We start from the raw sequence: 21,660 nt of genomic DNA on the forward strand, positions 1-21,660 counted from the left end.
TGGCGATCCTTCCACCTCAACCTTCCGAGTAGCCAGAACTACAGGCATGCGCTACCACGCCTGGCTGATTTTTTTGATTTATTGTAGAGATGAGGTCTCGCTGCCCAGGTGGGTCTCGAACCCGCGGGCTCAGGCAATCCACTCACCTCAGCCTCCCAAAGGCGCGGGATTACAGGCTGAGGCACCGAGCCCGGCATAGGTCAGTCATGGAGAAATGACAAACTGCATGGGTAGTCTTTCCTATATATACCTAATATTTTTTGTCTTCTCAGTAAGTTGCCCCTACCACCTTATTCTGATATTTATTTTACCTCCCCTCCCACCCCATCTCCCAATATCCAGCCACAGAGAGAGGCAAGTCACCCAGATCTGTCCATTCATAAAACTATCCCACCAAGTGAAGAAAGCATACCCCAAATAGCCAATCCAATTATTTCCCTTTGTTATGCTAAAAGCATCAGAAAAGAAAATCTCTGTTGTCCTGGTACCTTGAGCAGTGAGCCTGAGTCTACTGGTGGACAAATCCTCTATGGGGAGGTGGGGAGTATGTCCTTATTTTTTGTGCTCACTTAATTAATGCATACATAATAGGTGCTAATTGTGTGATAACACCATTCTAGGCTGTGGGCATTTATAGAAACATTTGCCTCTAGGAACTGACAATCTAGTTGTGAATACAGCCATTTACACTGAAGAGGACACACTAAATGTCAAAAGATGCCTAGAGTTTTCTGTTGTCTTCAACTGAGACTTGAGCTAGATCTTAAAGGAGAAGTTTAATAAAACAGATGTAGAGGAGGAGGAGGAGGAGATAGTGAACACTACAGGGAGGACAGAGGGAGCAGTGTGGGTGTGTTTTGCCTGGAGAATAATGAAGGCACTGATCCAGATGGAGCAGAGGACTTACACAGAAAATTCATGGGCAATGATTATTCATGTTGAGTGCTGTCACCAGGAAGCCAGGAACAATGATGCATATATGCCACTACAATTAATAACATTGACTATCCTTGGATGACGAAACATCACTGCAATACAGGAGAAAATTGAGTTCCAAGCCATTAATTAATTTGTTGAGGGTACCGGTTCATTGGCAGTCATGCAGTACTTGAGTCAAGTAATCTGAGTCCTAATCCAGATTCATTCTACTACATTGTCCTGGTGCAAATGTGCCCCTCAATACAATTTCCAATGTGGATGGTATTTGCTGATCCTTTTACATTTTCAAGGCAAAATGTACAAAGATTATATATATATATATATATATATATTTATATTTCTCTTAATCTTATAAAACTTTAGGTTACAGAGCATGAAGTTAAACATGATACCATCTGTTTGGCCCACGTGCTCTCTAAAATAATGGAATGCATACAGAGTGCTCAATAACATAGAACCCTCATTTAAATATGCTTTATTTTCTTTCTATTTCTTTCCTCTTTTTTCAGTCTATTGTTTCCTCTGAAGAATGACTGTATGGCAGAATCTCAAAGATCTCTCAACCCAATCATGTTCCCACGGCCACAAACTTCCATCAGCAATCAAATTTACAAAAATGACGCTTCAATACAATCCATTCAGTGGGGGAATGAGCCACTCTATGTAACTTGAACGTACGTTTGACCCCCTCAGCCTTCTGCAGCAACCTGACTTTGTTAATGAGATCCATGAAGGTGGGTCTGGTCAAGTGTGTACGTACTACCCAAGCTGTTGGCAATTTGTTATAATTTAAGTTTTATTGAAGAGCTCATCAAATATGCCATGTAAATATTTAATGGATACTCTATGGATTCAATTTATTGTGTTTCCATCAGCCCAGATTAGTTTCATAAAAACAAATAGGCAATTTTTTTACATAATGCTTCCCTATCATCTTAGTATAGTAATAATCCACAAAATTATTTCCTTAAATTTAATTCATTTGCATCAAGAGAAAAAGCACTCTTCAGCAAAGCGCTAGCTTCCCTGAAGAAAAAATAATAATTCATACAAAATAAAGCACAGTTTTTCCACTCTTTGGATACCTCTCAATTTCGTAGCCAGTCAGCAAGGGCAGCCAGGTGGGAAAGAGGGAGTCTCCCTGCAGAACACACCCCTGCAGCGCAGCCATTCACAAGACTGCACAGGTGCCAGCCTGTGTGTGTAGACACCTTTAGCAGGAACATCTAGTTCAACATTCTGCATTTTTATGGATTCTTCCTTGTAATATATGCCCACCATACTACCTTCACCATCCTCTCTGTCTACAATATATAGGCTTCATTCTGCCCTGTTTAAAATTGTCCCTCTTGGGAAATATTTCCTTACCTTAGGGCAGTGATGCTCAGAGGGTATCATTTTGTCCACTGCTCCCATCCCTAAGGATATCTGGCCATGTCTAGAGACATTTTGGTTGTCACGACTTGGTGAGGTTGAGGAGAGAATGCTACAAGCATCTAGTTGGTGGAATCCAGGAATGCTGCTAAGCATCCTATAATGGACAGAACAGCCCCAGTCCCTTCTCTCCAAGGACAATTACTCAGACCAAAGTGTCAACAGCACAGAGGTTAAGAACTTCTGACTTAGGGTCTTGAATCTAATGACTCAGATTTTAAAAACAAATAAATAAGTAACTGGGCAGGACCTAGTCGGTGTGACTAGGCAAACACACACACACACACACACACACACACACACACACACACACACACACGCCATTTTGTCTCCTTTTTCATCATTCTTCTTCTTGGAATTTTCCCCTTCTCACCCACTATCCCTCTCTTCTTGCCCCAAATAAAATATAATCTCAGGACAAAATTTGATAAGCTCATATAGAAAAGTGGGCGATTCAATATGACTCTACATTTTTTAAAAAATAGGAAATAAAACATTAACCCAAAGGTAGACAATTGGACATCAGTGACATGCATAAGAGTTTTTATTTTGAGGATATATGCCTCTTGAGCACAGACAAACCTTTACTTTAGAATGAATTCACTTTAGACTATATATATAGTTATACAATACGCATGTGTGCGTGCGTGTGTGTGTGTGTGTGTGTGTGTGTGTGTGTGTGTGTGTATCAAAACTTTGTACACCTATAATCACAGAACTGGTCCTGTGGTCTTCCTCAAATTCCATGAGTCAAGTCTATGCAAGCACATTCCCCAGCAACTCTGTCTAATTAGCAATCAGTGAGTTAACACTGATTCTTTCTTTTCTTTCATTTCTTTGGCAACCTCTAGTTACTCACAAAGGAATAATAGTGTGTGTTTAAGAGAAGAACAGTTGGGGAAAGAAACCAAAAAAAGATAAACCATCATATATATTCTAGTTCTTTGTCCACTGACATCTGTACTTCCTTGCCATGCATTCCTATGTTTTCCACTACACCTGTATACAAACTAAATAAATCTTTACTCAGTTACTTCCCTAGTGATCATCAATAGACCCTGAAAAGCAGAATCCCATGTCTTGCTCATCTACTCTATTCATTTAGGAATTGGATGTGGACATCAAAATAAGGAAGGTGCCTTTTGTTAAGTCCCCAGCGTGCTCAATTATTACAAGAACAAGCTGGGGTGGAAATTTTAAATGCTCTGAACAGGTAAGAACAAAATTCTTGATTAACAACAACAATCCAGGAAGAGTGACTGTTTCCTTGATTTTTTTAGCAGATAAATCAACCAGGAAATTATTTACCCATCAAGACTTTGGGTGAAAATTATGTTAAAATATTTCAATCAACTAAACAATTGCCCTTGTCTTTAAGTAGATTTTGACCCTAATAAGTTCCATTCCTGTTGTTAAAGCAGCCTAAGATACAATGCGAAAAAATTCTAAAATGTCTTTTGAACAGTGCCTGAACTCTTCGTGGTCACAAAATCACAGTAATATTGGCAATGTGCTCTGTATTGTTTATCTGCCACAAGTGTTCTTCCAACCAGTTATGAGCAGACAGGAGTTGAGTCCTGCCTCCAAGTCTTATACCTTCTCTCACACTCTTTGTCCAGAACCAGATCCAGGTGAGTGTTACTCTGTGACTGATGAAGATGAGACTGTATTCAAGAATGACTAATGGGTCAGGAGCTGAGTGCCACAGAAATATAAGAAGGACTTCTTAAATATTTTAAAGAGGCCTTAATTTAGAGAGCAAAATGTCTTTTTTCCAACTCCTCCAAGTGAGGAAATAAATACTATATGACTTGCTTTGTGTTGCTCTATTAAATACAAAAGGCAAGCCTATTTGGAAGGAAACCGTGCTGAATCTCAGCTAATTCAAATGCAACTATATCTTATTATCATTATTGTTGTTGTTATTTCTAATTTTAGATCTGTAAGAATCCTCTCAAGAGCAACAATCTCTACATGGTTTCTTTATTCCATGACACTATACTATTCCTTTTCTGCTTATATTTCAGAGAGAAGGACCAGTGCCTGTGTTTATATATTGTTTTTTCCTTGTTAAAAAATATCTACAGAAGTCTTTGTAAATAATCTTTTCTCTGTAGAAAGCAACATATTTCTACCAGCCTGTCTTAGCACGCAGAACTTAGAACACTGCTTTGTCTGACCTTTTAGAGATACCTATTTTTAAAATGCCTAGTGGCGTTCAAAGTTCATATGCAAACCCAAGAAAACCCCTGTTAGGGTTTGAGTGGAGAGCTTCTTCTGTGTATACATAAGACTCAATTCACTACTCATTAATAAACTCAACCATTGGGGCCCTTCTCACTGTGGGAGTTTTTCTGTCCTCTTAATAAATCCTGCTTTCTAAAAAATAAAAAAATAAAAAACTCATTCATCATGGACTTAGATTATCTCTTTCTCCGTCCCCGAATCTTTTCTCATTCTCTGAGCTTCTTCTCTATTCTCATATGTAAAAATACACAAGACATTAGTCAAGAGCAAACATCTACTAAAAATAGTACAGTCTTTGACACACTCTTCAAAGCTGTAGGTTGTTCTGCTAATTCGGTAGAAGTAAGATGTTCTTTTCCTATCCAATGCACCTGAGAGCACTGACAAACTCCCATAAGTAACCATGCATTGCCACAGCAGTGAGTCCCCAGTGGGCAGCCAAATGCTCCTGACGATGGATGTGTAAAGCTCTCCTAAAAGGGAATATACTGAAAGTCTAACTATTTTTCAGTAGCCATCACCTCCTTTCTTTGAGTACTCCATTATTTATGCACTACCTAGAGACTTTATGCTTTCCACTGGTTGTACAGAGTTCTTCCTCAAGGTCCTACCCACTCAAGCAAAGAATGGATAAATAACATTAGGTTCTAGATTCCAAGTTCCTATCACATCTGCACTATTTTCTAGCCATTCAACCTCTTGGCTGATTCAAAACTCCTTTGTAATGGAAATAATACAATTTTTCTGACTACTTCCTGAAGTCGTTGTGAAAAATCAAATGACATTATATATAAAAACTGTAATGCAATATATACATGAAAAACAATGAAGTTGTCATTCTCCTAAAATTATTCAAATTCAACTCAAGAAACAAAGTGATCATTCAAGCACTTCTCCCCTTCCGTGACTATGAGCAATTTAAAGACATAAAGGCCTACAGAAAAAAATGACATCAATTTATTCAGATATAAAAATAATTCACAGCATTAACATTTTGGCCAGATCATATATCCATGCTTACCTGTTTCAGAAAGCAATTTTGTAGCTTCCAGGACCTTCTCAGTATAAACACCAGCTTCATAGTTTTCCATCTCAGCATTGATGATGTGTATGACGCGAGCTGCTCGACCTCTGATGGCCCCTGCAGTCCGGTCCAGAGTGTCCACATCCCCCTCTTGGAGGGCTATCACACATTTGTTCACATCCTCCAAAATGTGATTTTCTGGGGAAGAGGACACATACACATTTAGAGGATTTTACATAACTCAGAACTTAGTAGTCAATCTAAAATTGACTCATGAGCCATCATCACCCCTTGCCTTACACATCTTAATGCATGCTTAACAATACCCAAATGATATTTACAGGACATAGTTTATAACTGCAATATTGGTTCCCAAACCTGAGGATCCTCCAGAGGGCTTAGAGCATCACACAGATTGCTGGATGCCACTCAGAGTTTCTGATTCCGTGGGTCTGGGGTGAAGCCCCAAAATTTGAGTTTCCACCAAGTTCCCAGGTGATATTAATACTGCCAGTCTGGGGACAGTGAACTTAAAGAATATCCCATCCCTTCATTTGAAAGTTTGAGAATTATACATGAGAGAGTCTATTAGAAGTTGTTTTGGCAACCAATACAAAGTCATCCTGTCAAAGCAGAAACATTTCTAAACAAGACCGCAGTCAAAGTTTCGGGTGCATATTTGTTTAATCATGTTTTTTTATTAAGTAAACATTTAAATAAAAGTGAATAATAAGCAAATATCACTCAGTGAGTCTTTTAAAGCCATGTCCTCCACAAGGTATATGCAATGGGAAAACTGACAGGTGAAAAGGATCACACAGTTTCTACAATTAAAATATAATCCAGTCCTATGGCTAGTTCCATCAGATGACAGTCAAGGCCCACATCACATTCATGTCATCGCCCAAAGTAGAAACCAAACAGGCAGGAGAGGAGACTTCACTCTCAACTGGCATAGAGCAAACACATTATCCCTTACAATTTAACAAGTGTGCAATTTTGCATTTCCCATGTCCATTGTGAGATCGGTAATTATGTCCCTTGAACATTCGTTAGAAGCAGATGTCTAAGGATATGTTCAAAAAATTTAGTGCTCTATGGAAAGTATTTAAGCTGAAAATACACATTCATAAACTGTAATAGATCGAATGTATATGCTCCCCTAAAATTCATATGTTCAAATCCTAACTCTCAAAGTGATATATTAAGAAGCGGGAACTTTAGGAGGTGATCAGGTTATGAGGGCAGAACCCTAATAAATGGGATTAGTGTCTTTATAAAAGAGACCCCAGAGATTCCTTACCCCTCTGCCATGTGAAGTTAGACTGAGAAAACTATGAGGAAGCCGGGCCTTCAACAGATACCTTCACCTTGGGCTTCTCAGTCTCCAGAACCACAAGAAATAAATTTCTGTTGATTAGAGGCAACCCAGCTCATGATATTTTGTTCAGCAGCCTAAACACATGTAAACATGTGCTTTAAATAAACAGGACCAATTTTAAATAGTCTTAAGCAATCTGTTAACTTTTAAAATTATAACTGCCAAACTCAATAAATGGTTTGTAAAGTATCAAAATAAAATATTACTACTTTACAAAGCTGTTAGGGCTAGTTCTGACTTTAAATTTCCTAAAAAGCTGAGCTTGATGGCTCAGCCTGTAATCCCGTGCCTTGGGAGGCTGAGATGAGTGAATTGCCTGAGCCCGTGGGTTCGAGACCCACCTGGGCAACTTGGTGAGACCTCATCTCTACAATAAATCAAAAAATTAGCCGGGTGTGGTAGCGCACGCCTGTACTTCCAGCTCCTTGGAAGGCTGAGGCGGAAGGATCACCGGAGCCCAGCAGGTTGAGGCTGCAGTGGCCGGAAGTGGCCACTGCACTCCAGTCTGGGCGACAGAGTGAGACTCCAACTCAAAAAAAAAAAAAATTTCCTAAAGAAGGAAAAAGAGGAGGGTACCCAGCAATTCCCAATCTCCACCAGGGATTTCTTCTATTTTGGTTAAACTAAGCACTCAGAGGGAATATCTGTTCTTTTAAGACATCGGGCAGAACATTGTAAAGCATAACGACCCTTTATAAAGAACATCCATTTTTACTTCTTACAATATGATTTTCTCACTCAAATCCTTATAAATAGGAAAATGTTTAAATGCTAATAGTTAGATTTCTTAAATTCACAAAAAGTAGTACTAAATGCTGAGTGAAATAGAAAAACAGTTATGAAAGTATAGATTTTCAAAGCTTTCACTTTAGTAAAAGAACTTGGAAAAATCACCAGTTTATGAGATCTTGAGATTGTATCATGTGAAATCACATAAGAGGACACCTGAGAAAAAGATTTACTCAAATGAAAATTGATACAGGACCTTAAGTGGAAAAATTTTATTAAAAGAAGCCTCTTTTACTGAACCACTGAATTCCTTGAGACAATTAAAAGATGCCCTGCCCCCTGAGAATGAGCTACTAGAAAAAACTTGTGTCAAAAACAGGTATCCAGTAGCTATTTTACTTAAATAACCTAGTAGGACAAGAAAAGGAACAGGTACTGCTTTTCTGAGCATAGTTTAAAGATGGTATTTTGGAGTTCAATGCAAAATAATAGTGAGTAGTTCATTAATTATATTAGATATGAAGCTCTCTGGAGTTAAAAAGTTTTTTTCAAAATTCTTTTTTTTTTAATAATCAGTATTTTTTATTATGATGTTGTGGGGTACAGTTAAGGGTTAGGTATACAAATATGCTTCATTCAGGCACCCTTGTTGATAAGAGGTGTCTCCCTGTCCCCAGACAGATATTTACTACCATTAATCCCATCTCCCTTCCCCTCCCCCACCATAGTTTCCCACCACTGTCAGTCATTTTCTTTTTTGTTTGTTTGTTTGTTTGTTTGTTTTGAGTTGGAGTCTCACTCTGCCACCCAGACTGGAGTGCAGTGACTGCTCCCAGCCACCGCAGCCTCGACCTGCTGGGTTCCGATGATCCTTCTGCCTCAGCCTTCCAAGTAGCCGGAAATACAGGCATGCGCTACCACGCCCAGCTGATTTTTTTTTTTTTTATCTATTGTAGAGATGAGGTCTCGCTGCCCAGGCAGGTCTTGAACCCACGGGCTCAGCAATCTACTCACCTCAGCCTCCCAAAGGCGTGGGATACAGTCTGAGCCACCGAGCCTGGCAGTCATTTTCTTATGGTAGTACGTTGGATGATCAAGGTCCACTATATGAGTGAGAACATGTGATACTCAGATCTTTGTTTCTGTGAAAGGTTACTCAGTATTACAGACTCTAGTTCCATCCAGGTTGCTGCAAAATTCATGATTTTGTTCTTTTTTATGGCTGCATAGTATTCCATCATGTATATGTACCACATTTTTTAATCCAGTCCTCTTTTGATGGACAGCATGGTTACTTCCAGGTTCTTGCTATTGTGAACAATGCTGCAATAAACATACGTGTGCAGGCATCTTTTTTATAGAGTGATTTGAGTTCTTCAGGGTATATTCCCCGTAGGAGGATTGCGGGGTCATATGGGAGGTTGATATTTAGAGCTTTTAGGAATCGCCACACTGCTTTCCACAGAGGTTGCACTAGTTTACACTCCCACCAACAGTGTAGAAGTGTTCCCTTTTGCCACACCTTCTCCAGCAACTATTATTTTTTGAGTTATTGATAATTGCCATTCTGACTGGAGTTAGGTAGTATCTCAATGTGGTTTTGATTTGCATCTCCCTGATGATTAGTGAGGTTGAACATTTCTTCATGTGTCTGTTGGCTGCTAAGAAGCCCACTTAGGACCCAATATATTAAAATAAAATGATAGTTTTTGTTTTAAAGAAATCCTATCTCATAGTAGAAATTTGTAACTCATTTAATTAAGAGGCAATGTCTCTTGTTTACTTTCTAAATACACTATATTTTCTAATCTAACTGTGCAAAAAACATTTTAATTGAGAAGCAAAAAAAGAAAAAATTTTATAGCTATAACTATACCTATTTGAAGGAAGCCAGCATAAGCTAAAATACCATAATAATAAAACGCTTCCTTTATTTAGTCAAATCATTAACTAATTTGTTAAATGGTTATCATGTTCATCATGTTGTATAAAGTATTAACTTTATAATTTACAAATTGACTAATTTTTATGAATCAAATTAAAATTTTTTTTTTTTTGCTCATAGAAGATGCAAACCTACAAATCAAATTCAAATGTTAAGATTCAGTTGAGCTGGGCACGGTGGTTCAAGCCTGTAATCCCAGCACTTTGGGAGGCTGAGGCGAGAGGATTGCCTGAGCTCAGGGGTTCTAGACCAGCCTGGGCAACTTGGTAAAGCCTCATCTCTACAATAAATCAAAAAATAAGCCAGGCGTGGTAGTGCACACCTGTAGTTCCAGTTACTTGGAAGGCTGAAGCGGAAGGATTGCCTGAGCCTAGTAAGTCGAGGCTGCGGTGGCCATGAACATGCCACTGCACGCCAATCTGGGTGACAGAATGATACTCTGACTCACAAAAAAAAAAAAAAAGATACAGCTGTGCGTCACTTGATGTTTCAGTCAACAGACCACATATACATTAGTGGTCCAATAATATTATAATATATTCTAATTGTACCTTTCCTGTGTTTGGGTATGTTTAGATATGAAGATACTTTTCACTTGTTGTACTTACCTACAGTATATAGTAGGTATATTACAGGATTGTAGCCTAGGAGTGATAGACAATACCATATCATCTAGGTGTATAGTAATGTATATCACCTAGGTTTGTGTAAGTATATCCCATGATAATCACACAATGATGAAACCAACCAGCAATGCATTTCTCAGAATGTATCCCTGTGATTAAATAACACATGACTGTAGTTTACTCAGGGTTTTCCAACATTGCCCAGTTAAGATTCCCATTTTTTGCCATATTGATGAATAGTAGACATATAAAAGCTACTTTAATTCTGAATGTTTTAAAGTAGGTTTGTATTTTATTGATCTAACTACCAACAATATATAGGCTGACCTTGTTTTATTGTGTCTGCTTTCTTGCACTTCACAGGTATTGCTTTTTTGTTTTAAAACCAAAATTGAAGCTTTGTGGCAACTATGTCAAGCAAGTCAATTGGTGCCATTTATCCAAAAGCATGTGCTCACTTGTGTCTCTGTAACACATTTTAGAATTCTCACAATATTTCAGATGTTCTCTTTATGATTTTATCTGTTATGGTGATCTGTGATCAGTGACCTTTGATGTTACTGTTATCATAGTCTTTGGGCATCATGAACTGTGCTTATATAAAATAGTGGACTCAATAAATGATGTAGCCCAACTGCTCCACTGACTGGCCATTCCCCATCTCCCTTCCTCTCCTTGGACCACCTATTCCCTCAAGTACAACAATATTAAAATTAAAACAATTAATAACCCTACAATGGCCTCTAACTGTCCTAGTAAAAGAAAGAATTACATGCCTCTGACTTTAAATCAAAAGCTAGAAATGATTAAGTTTAGAGAAGAAGGCACGTTACAAGTCAAGTAAGGTCGAAAGCTAAGTCTTGTGTACCAAACAGTTAGCCAAGTTGTGAAGGCAAAGAAAAGTGTTCTTGAAGAAAACCCAAAGTGCTATTCCATTGAATACACAAGTGGTAAGAAAACAAAGCAGTTTTATTGCTGATTTGGAAAGTTTTAGTGGTCTGGATAAAAAAATCAAGCCAGCCACAACATCCCCTTAAGCCAAAACCTAATAAACTAGAAGGTCCTAACTCTCTTCAATTCTGTGAAGGCTAAGAAAAATGAGAAGCTGAAGAAAAATGTCTAGAGCTAACAGAGGTTGGTTCATGAGGTTTAAGAAGCCATCATCATAACATAAAAGTAGAAAGTGAAACAGCAAGTGCTGATGTAGAAATTGCAGAAAGTTATCCATAAGATCCAGCCAAGAGAATGGATGAAGGTGACTACACTAAACAAAAGCTCTTTGATGTGGCCACAACAGCCCTATATTGGAAGAAGATGGCATATAAGACTTTCATAGCCAGAGAGAAGGCAAGGTCTGGCTTCAAAGTTTCAAAGGACATGCTGACTCTCTTATTAGGAGGGTAATACAGCTTAGAGTTGAAGTCAATGCTCATTTACCATTCCAAAAATCCTGAAACCCTTCAGAATTATGCTAAATCTATTCTGTTTGTGCTCTATAAATGGAACAAAGCCTGGGTGACAGCACATCTGTTTACATCATGGCTTACTGAATATTTCAAGTCCACTGTTGAGACCTACTACTCAGAAAAAAAAAACAAAAGAGATTCCTTTCAAAATGTTACAGCTCACTGGCAATGCACCTAGTCACCCAAGAACTCTGATAGAGATGTGCAAAGAGATTAATGTTGTTTTTATACCTGCTAACACAACATCCATTCTGCAACATATAGATCAAGGAGTAATGATGACTTACAAGTCTTATTATTTAGAAAATACATTTTGTAAGTCTACAGTTTTGATAACTGTTTCTCTGATGGACCAGGACAAAGTAAAACGAAAAGCTTCTGGAAATAATTCACCATTCTAGATACCATTAAAAATACTCATGGCCAGGCTCGGTGGCTCAGCCTGTAAATCCAGCATTTTGGGAGGCTGAGGCAAGTGGACTGCCTGAGCCCATGGGTTCAAGATCAGTCCGGGAAAATTGGTCAGACTTCGTCTCTACAATAGAATAAAAAATAGCCAGGCGTGGTAGTACACGTCTGTAGTTCCAGCTACTTGGAAGGCTGAGGCAGAAGGATCGCTGGAGCCCAGGAGGTCGACGCTGGGGGTGGCCCTGAGTATGCATGCCACTGCACTTCAACCTGGGCAAAGGAGTGAGACTCCAATTCAAAACAAAAAACAAAAAAAAACTCATAATTGATTCATGGAAGATGGTCAAAATATCAACATTAAAAGGTATTTGGAAGAGGTTAATTCCAAACCTTGGGGATGATTTTGAGAGGTTCAAGACTTCAGTGGAGGAAGGAACTACAGATGTGATAGAACCAACAAGAGAACTAGAATTAGAAGTAGACCCTGAAGATTTGACTGAATTGCTGCAATCTTATGATAATATGGATGAGAAGTTGCTTCTCATGGCTGAGCAAAGAAAGTGGTTTCTTTAGATGAAATCTACAGCCAGTGAAAATGCTGTAAACATTGTTGAAATGACAAAGGAATTACAAGGTCCAGCAATTAGGTTTGCAGACCATCCTTAGAAAAAGCACTACATACCTCATTGCTGACTATCACTGTGATCACTTTGGAAGTACTCCCCTTGGGAAGCTATGCACCAACACAAGTGCCTAGTCTATACACCAAAGTCATCTGGAACTCTTTTTCTGGAATTGCCATCAGAGCTGTCATTATTTGTTGACGTGTGAAAATTAAGTTAGCAAACTTGCCACTGTGCGCTTACATTGGCAGTAGTGTACACATAACTGTACTGGAACACCCTCCCTACCCACCTGATCTGGTCCCCACTGACTTTTTTCTTTAAACAAAGTTAAAGAATATATTGAAAGGAAGACATTTGATAACATTCAGGACATCACAGTTAATACAAGGACAGCTCTGATTACCACTCCAGAAAAAGAGTTCCAAAATTATTTTGATAGGTGGAATGGACGCTAGCGTCAGTGCATAGCTTCCAAAGAGGAGTACTTTGAAGGTGACTGAAATGATATTCAGCAATGAGATATGTAGCTCTTTTTCTAATGAGTTCACAAACTTAATTGTAGGTACTTGTAAACGATTACTTAAACGTATGTGATAAAACAGTGGCAGGGTTTGAAAAGATTAACTCCAGTTTTGAAAAAAGTTTTATTGGGAGTAAAATGCTATCAAACCGCCTCACAACTACAGAGAAATATTTTGTAAAAGGAAGATTCAAGTAATGAGAAGAGAACAGAATTGTTTTCTTATTTTAGGAAATTGCCACAGTCCCTTCAACCTTCAGTAATCATTACCCTGATCATTAGCAGTCATCAATATCAAGGTAAGAGCTTCCACCGCAAAAAGATTAGAACTTGCGAGTGGCACAAAATGAGCATTAGCATTTTTTAGTGATAAAGAATTTTTTTTTTTTTTGTAGAGATGGGGTCTCCTTATGTTGTCCAGGCTGTTCTCAAACTCCTGGTGTCAAGCGATTCTTCTCACTGGGCCTTCCAAAATTATGTGTGATTATAGGTGTGAGCCACCACGTCTGGCCTAATAAAGCATTTGTGAATTAAAATATGAACATTCTTTTTGACATAATGCTACTGTACACTTAACAGACTACAGTAAAATGCAAACATAACTTTTATATGTACTGGGAAACAAAAATATTTGTATTGTTCATTTTGTTGTGATGTATTCTGTTGTAATATGTACTTTGTTGTGGTAGTCTAGAACCAACCCTGCAATATCTCTGAAGTATTTCCGTATTTGAAAACAAGCTGTATCTGTTCAGGAAGACAAAGTTCATGTACTTTATGGTCAAAAGGCCATAGTTGGTGCATATATGGATTCCTGGGCCCCTTATAGTAACTTCACCTTTCCGACTTCCAGTGTCTTCAGATCTGGAGTCTGGAGTTTGGAAGCACACTGGTCTAATATACACCAAGAACAGTGAGTTATTTGAAGGCAGAATCCGTACTTGATTCATATTTGCATTCATGACTACATAGTATAGACAGTAGACAATCAAAAAGAGACACTGAATGAATTGAAAAGGGGCGATCAATCACACATTTTTATCCTAAGGTATTTTGAATAGAAAGAATTCCCAAAACAAGGAGATAGAGGAATGCTGTTCCAACTAGAAAAGAATGCAGGCAAAAGTAGTAATAAAAGGAAAATATATTTTAGAGACTACCCCACTGTTGGGAAAATCTGCCCAGGGACTTTGGAGGGCACATTCTACTATCAAGAATAGTATTTAAGCCAGGCTCGGTGGCTCAGCCTGTAATCCCGCACCTTTGGGAGGCTGAGGTGAGTGGATTGCCTGAGCCCGCGGGTTCGAGACCCGCCTGTGCAGCGAGACAATAAATAAAAAATAAGCTGGGCGTGGTAAGCGCGCCTGTAATTCCGGCTACTCGGAAGGCTGAGGCGGAAGCATCACCGGAGCCCAGCAGGTTGAGGCTGTGGTGGCCGGGAGCGGCCACTGCACTCTAGTCTGGGCAACAGAGTGAGACTCCAACTCAAAAAAAAAAAAAAAGAATAGTATTTAAACATGTCATGAAACATTTGACTGCCATTGCAACATTACTTTAGAAAAGATATACTTTTATTACAAACATCAATAATGAGCAAACTACTTTACTATTATAAACCACAAAACTATAATTTCTAAATAAAAAAACAAAGTTCACTGAGTAAACTTTTAAACAGAAAAACAAGACAATAGCGTTAAATTATATTGAAGAAGAAGAAGAAGGAGGAGGAGGAGGAGAAGAACAAAACAAAACCAAATTCTTAGACATTATGGGATCAAGTTAATAGCTTTTTCAGATCTTAGATTTGTACTCTTTTGTGAGCAAAACACAAGAATTAAACTGTCACATGATGAATGCCAAGATGCTCATTTTAAAACTCTATTAAAAATTGTAGTTTTTGCACAGTGGGAAAAGTTTAAATGTTCTTACATGGCCATTTCACTTTTTTGTGAGCACAGGCCACATCTGAAAATTGGTTTTGTTCCTGTGATGTTAATAGCTAGCATCATTGCTCCCCAAACTTGTTGCATTTCATAAGAACAAATTAAACATTCTGATACACAAGTTCAGGTAGCACTAAAAAAAAAAATGACAGTCTTTTGAAAACAAAGATCTGTTTTTATTATTTTTTAAATAGAGTTTGCTGCCAGAATAGATATTTCCCTTAGAAGAAACTGATACATAAAATGTCATTAATGCCATTCTCAAAATATCTCCTGGGCCAAACTTGCAATTTACCGATGCAAATGTTTGGCTGCAGCTCGGAGGGAAGATGAAAAGGAGTTTCCCCAACTATTGGGCTGTGTCCACAGCCCACTAGCAGGATAGAGTGGGCTGTGTCATTATTTGTCAAACCCCATCTCTGGAAAGGTGCCTGCTGCCTCTGACTGTCAACTCCAAAGGCATGCTCCAGCAGGCCCTGCCAAACCGGCTCTCTGACAGTGCCTGTTCATTTTCCTGTCATGGCATGCTGCAGCACTTGTACCACTGGGGTTGGACTGCACGGTGTTATCAGCGGAAGCCAAAGCCTTTTCTTGTTGCTGGCAATAATGAGATGCACAAAGAAATGGCAGGAAGAAAAGTGAGCAAAGAGGCAGGGCTAGGGGGAAGAAAATTAAGAAAAGCTTTGCCCTAATGAAAAAGTCTGCGATAAGACCTCCTCACCTTACCTCTCCCTACCTTCAGAAATTCTTGTACATACATTTAAAGCTGGAAAAGTTTTGAGTTCTGAAATGATTCCTTTTTGGAAAAGGCAGCATATCGTTATTTTCTACTTATTTGTAGGTAAAAAGGCTTCTGCCTATAGGTGTGCCGCAGTCATCTGGCAAAACCCAACTAGATCTTAGAAAGAAGCGTACAGTCGGTGATTGTCTTTCCATTCCCCAAACCCAGATCCCCAGCATGCCTATCTGTGCCACTTCTAAGCACCTTATGAGAGATGCATTTTTGGAGGGTACCTTTTGCAACGTTAGGACTCAGCTGGTAGCCAAGCAAGCAAGCATAAAAGCATCAGGAATGATAATATATTGAGTTCTTTTAGCAATCAACCCCTACATATGAGGCTATTTAAATAAATAGTTGCTTTGACGAGTTATCAAAAACAAAGCACCTTCGGAATAAAAAACAAGATGGGTTTCTAAAAGAAATCAGAGATTGGAATGAGGATACCAGATGTGAGAAAAGGGAGTTGAAATGAAAGTAGAAAGCAACAAAGGAAATGTTCTTTTCTCTCACTGAGAACTATATTGTTTCTGATCTGAATTTTTTTTTTTTTTAAGACGCAGGATCTTGCTCTGTCACCCAGGCTGGAGTGAAATGGTTTCATCATCACTCATTGCAGCCTTGAACTCCTGGGCTAAAGCAGTTCTCTCACCTCAGCCTCCTAAGTAGCTGGGACGACAGGTGTGCGCCACCTCATCCAGCTAATTTTTTCATTTTTCTATAGAGACGGAGTCTCACTATGTTTCCCTGGCTGGTCTCTTAACTCCTGACTTCAAGCTATCCTTCCTCCTCAGCCTCCCAAAGAGCCAAAATTACAGGCAGGAGTCACAACATCCAGCCTTATGATCTGAATTTTAATACAATCCCTGCTGAGTTACCTACCCTCTCAACAACTTAATTTTCTCAAAGGAAGACTTAAAATACTAGTATCAATTTTATAGAACTTTGGTGAGAATCAAAGTAAACTGCAGACACCCTGCAAATCACAGACACTGAGCGCATGTTAGCTTATTGTTCTATTTGCCTTGTCTTGCCTCCCATCATTGGAAAGTTGGCTTTTTGATTATCCATCAGATTATAGATTTGACTACACTGTTCACAGACAGGACTTAAATACAAGATCCTGATGGAAGCCTATCCCGTTTTTCTTTTTTTCTTTTTTTTTTTGAGTTGGAGTCTTACTCTGTCGCCCAGACTGGAGGGCAGTGGCCGCCGCTCCCGGCCACCGCAGCCTCGACCTGCTGGGTGCCGGTGATCCTTCCGCCTCAGCCTTCCAAGTAGCTGGAACTACAGGCGCGCGCTACCACGCCCGGCTAATTTTTGATTTATTGTAGAGATGAGGTCTCGCCAAGTTGCCCAGGCGGGTCTCGAACCCGCGGGCTCAGGCAATCCACTCACCTCAGCCTCCCAAAGGCGCAGGATTACAGGCTGAGCCACCGAACCCGGCTGTTTTTCATGAAAAGGAAAGGATGCAACTAGAAAAATTTTCCAAAGGTGACAGCCTCCCCACAGAAGTCCTTTCCAAACTGCTGCAGTCAGAGGTCCAGTTCTGCCCAGTTCCTACCAGCAGTGACACCGTCCCTTCCCCCTCAGGCCTCTGTCTGCCAGGATCCAGCAGGTGGCAGGACTAGGGCTGCCTGTGTTGGTGGGTGTGAATTTCACACACCTGTGGGCAGAATCAACACCTCGTCAATTTGAAACTGCCAAGGGTCACTTGACTCTTTCAAAGCCTCACAAAAGAGATTGATGTTTCCAGTGACCTTTTTCTCACAGAGATTATTCAGGTGAACTGGGCCAAATGTGTTTGATCAAACTGTTTGGACAAAGGCCCATTCACAGGCTGGTAGCCCAATCTTGAAAAAGATTCCATGAGTCCTGTTTAAAGGTCAAATTGCCTCTACTGTTATTCAAATCCACTAGAATTCTCCAGTCTGGCTTCAGTCACAAAGAAGAAAGTTACAATTTCAGATGATGACTAGTCCACTCCATTTTCTTATACAACCTCATAGATAAGTGCTCAAAAGCTCGATACCCCCATGTTCCTTCTTATGGGTTAATCCAGTGGTTGATATTTCTACCTATCTTATCACAAATTTTCACCTGTTGAAAAAATGACCCACTTAACATTGCCAAATTAGAATAACTGATCTCTGGTTCCAGCTACTCAGGAGACAGAGGCAGAAGAACTGCATGAATCCAGAAAGTTGAGATTGCATGTCACTACTGTACTACTCCAGCCTGGGTGACAGAATGAGACCCTCATTTAAAAAAAAATATCCAAATATTAAAAGAAATGTAAGCACACCTTACAAAATGTGTTCCCCTCCAATGTTTTTATGGTGTCTGAAATAATGTACACCAAAAAAAGAATTTCAGAGGGTGTTATAATCACATTTGCAGAGGTGAATCTCAAAGAGCCAATGAGATCACTTGAAACACAAACCCAAGACATTTGAGAGCAATTCCTTATCTCATCCCATTATCCTTCTCCAGCTGCCTTGTAGGGGCCTGTTTGTAGTGACTACCTGAGACAGAGAGGAAGTCATCCACCGAAGTGATATCATCCACTGCCTCGGTCAGCACTCGGACCTGCTTCTCCCACTGGTCTTTGAAGACATCCATGTTATCCTGGGCAACTTTGCTCTGTGGCCGGGCAGCCAGTGTGAGAGCGGCATTGATGACCTGTTTGTTAGAAACAATCCAAAGACATGATGACCACAGACTTCAAAAGAGGAAAAAGCTGGTCAAAGACCACATTGAAACCCTGGACTCAGTGGGTTCTCAGCGTTCACAAGGACAATCCAACACATGAAAGATAAAGTAGCTGATCAATTACCATCAGCTTTGTTTGCTTTTCTTCTTTTTAAGATGTAATGATTAGCCTCAGGTTTCAAGAAGTCTTTACTAGACAAGTCTTATTTTCTTAGCACAGATGTGGCAGAAATATAACTCTTCCTTTCCGCATGTAAGAGCTGATAATTTAGTTGCTGAGACAAGGTAACTAGATACGGAGCATTTAAATCACAACCGAAAACAAATACAGCAAAGTCAATATGAGTGGAGAAGACAATAATTGCCACAGTAATTCTGAAAAGACTGGGGTAGTTAGAATTTCTTTTTGAGAAAGGTAGAACTTGAAACAACCGGTGAAGGATGGGTCACATTCTCCAGCGGGAGGAAACAAGGCAAGCAAAGGAGAGACAGGAGGGATGGAGTTTAGAAGGTCCCAAATAGCAGGTCACTGATAAGTTTGTGAAACAAAGTGAATGAGGCTTACCTGGGGACACAGGCTGTCAATCTGGGTAGCTGCCATCCGGACTAATTTCACTCCCTCCTCATTGTTGGAGATGGAACAGGCCAAATTGGCAACCTGCATTGAAGAGAATACAAGTGAAAATTACACAGGGCAAAGGGAAAGTATACTCTTTTATGACCTTGCTACCTTCTCCAGAAGGTGTTTCTTCCAGGAGAATTTTGTCACAGGTAAGAGAAAGGTCCCCTTTGTGTTGAACCAAATATTATAACATCTTGTGCTAATTTAGGCATTTCTGTCAGAAGAGCAGAGTACTAACAAAAAAATTGTTTCCAGATTCCGAAGCATATACAATGATGCATTTTAGTTGGGTTTTTTTTGAAGGGTTTTTACCTTCCTTGATCTACCTACGTTCTCTGGAGTGCCCTAAGACACGTCGTCAAGTACAAAACCCTACAATCTTGGCCATATCAGTACTCAACCCTAACCAGTGAGAAAATGCTATAGGCAATGCTTTGGACTTAAAAGTGACTCACAGTAAGCTGAAAATGCCAACACTCTGCCCAAAGGGCTCTAGATTTGCCCACCAGTAACCAACTCAAGTGCTTTTAAGGGCTGAACAGATATAAGAAATGTGTAGAAAAGGCTGGTATAATTCAATAGACAATGGTAGAGTATAAAGAAATTTAGAACGTGCAGATCTAGAACAAAGACATTGAAAACTGATTTTTTAAGCACTGTACCGGCCAAAACAGCTGGACTGAATTCAAGTTCCCAGTTCAGGAGGCCCGATTTGTGTTATTTCTCAACTTCAGGGAGTAAGAGTTGACAATACAAGGTCAGATGGATTGGTCAAGGCCAACAGTAAACACAAAGCCACCATCAGCACAGTGATCAGTCCCATCAGACTGGTATCCGGAGGATAAGACAATGAGATTAGAAAGGTCAAAAGAGAGATGGTCAGCAAGGGCTAGGAGTACTGGGCAAACAGAACAAGTGATTGGCAGAGAAAGAATCCTATAGCCTCTTGGCCACCTACTCGTCTAGTCTCCAAAACAAGTTGCTTTCCTACCGTGCCTCAATGCCCTAGGAGACTAAAATGCACTACTCATGTTTGTAGTTTCCCATGTGAAAGAAACCTTAGGCAGTGCAGAGCAGTGGGAAGAGGACAGATCACAAGAACAGGAGACTCAACAACTAACCAGCTATGTAAGTCATATCACATTTCAGAGGCTGTGTAAGTCATATCACATTTTCTCAACAGCACCATGAGATGGGTTGGTTGTGATAATAGAAATACTTTTAAAGATTATTTCAAGAAATCATTAGTGTAAAGTATCCCATTTGGAAGCTTTTAAGGAAAATGGAGGGTGCATTATGTCTATTACAGCAAGAAAATGTACAAGGGGAAATCACAGCTTAATTGAGTTCTAAACATTATCATGTAGTTTCTTATATTTTATATTTTACTTTTGATTCTTCAGATAATTTTTCACTATTTTACTTAGTTTTCAGACATATGCCTTGATGGTCCCATTCACAGGAAAGGAAACTAAACACCAAGGAGCATATAAAGGTTCTTCAATGCAGAGCAGGGACAGATAATGCAGATCTCCTAACTTCGACTTCTTTTTGTTATATTATCTTCACTCCACATTTTGATTAATCTTTGTTATATCCACAATCTATATCCTAGTCCATTTTACATTCCAAGTGCCTGATTCAGTGCATGATTTTAAAAATGGTGCTTCATTTTAAATTTGGTAGAACTTACTGTATACAGCAAGTTATGCAGCAATTTTGAATACACAATGGAAGAAAGATGACATCGAAAAGATAAAATTCAGTTATGCCTTTAACTTGGCTGGACAAATGTTCACTTTCTAGCAGGTGTTTACCAACTCTACACTGTCAAACAATGGTTTCTACATTGTCATCCATCATATGAGTCCAGAATGCAGAGTCCCCTGTTCATAGTGGCATGAGAAAAAGGTAAAGTGTGAACAATTTTCTAGAAATAGATATGTATTTAAAGTTCTATATTTTAATCTTCAATTTAAGTTTTTCTTTAATTAAGTTTTCCCTGCGTCTGCTTTCCATTCTATGAAAGGTTGATAAATTTAGATGATGGTTTTTTGCTCCTTACCATCCTTGCCTGGTGTGTGAGAGACACTTGAGATCACACTTTTACAAACAGTGAGCAATTGCTAAGGAATTTAGCACAACAGTATGAAAACTTAAAAATGCCCCAGGAATCAGGTCTTGGGTAATTTTTAAAAATTATCTGTAAGAAAGGTAAGAAAATATTAGCATTCCCAATAAAATAATGGCTATAGACCAA

General features: G+C 39.2%; 1 protein-coding gene across 3 annotated transcripts in view; it reads right to left on the bottom strand.

Annotated features, from left to right (window-relative positions):
- The window catches only part of LOC103251211 (catenin alpha-2), a 120,015-nt gene extending 100,583 nt beyond the window's left edge, over positions 1-19,432 (bottom strand). For all 3 annotated transcript variants that reach the window (XM_008049806.1, XM_021708445.1, XM_021708444.1), the window contains exons 1-3: positions 19,344-19,432; positions 18,592-18,748; positions 5,642-5,842 (exon numbers count right to left, since the gene is read on the bottom strand). In XM_008049806.1, coding sequence (XP_008047997.1) covers positions 5,642-5,842; positions 18,592-18,748; positions 19,344-19,379 — 394 coding nt within the window. In that variant the 5' untranslated portion in view covers positions 19,380-19,432. The remainder of the gene's footprint in view (positions 1-5,641; positions 5,843-18,591; positions 18,749-19,343) is intronic.
- Between the last annotated feature and the right edge of the window lie 2,228 nt (positions 19,433-21,660).

Source organism: Carlito syrichta, unplaced genomic scaffold, assembly GCF_000164805.1.
Source record: "Carlito syrichta isolate Samal-C Ts95f unplaced genomic scaffold, Tarsius_syrichta-2.0.1 Scaffold137179, whole genome shotgun sequence".
NCBI classification, from domain to species: Eukaryota; Metazoa; Chordata; class Mammalia; order Primates; family Tarsiidae; genus Carlito; species Carlito syrichta.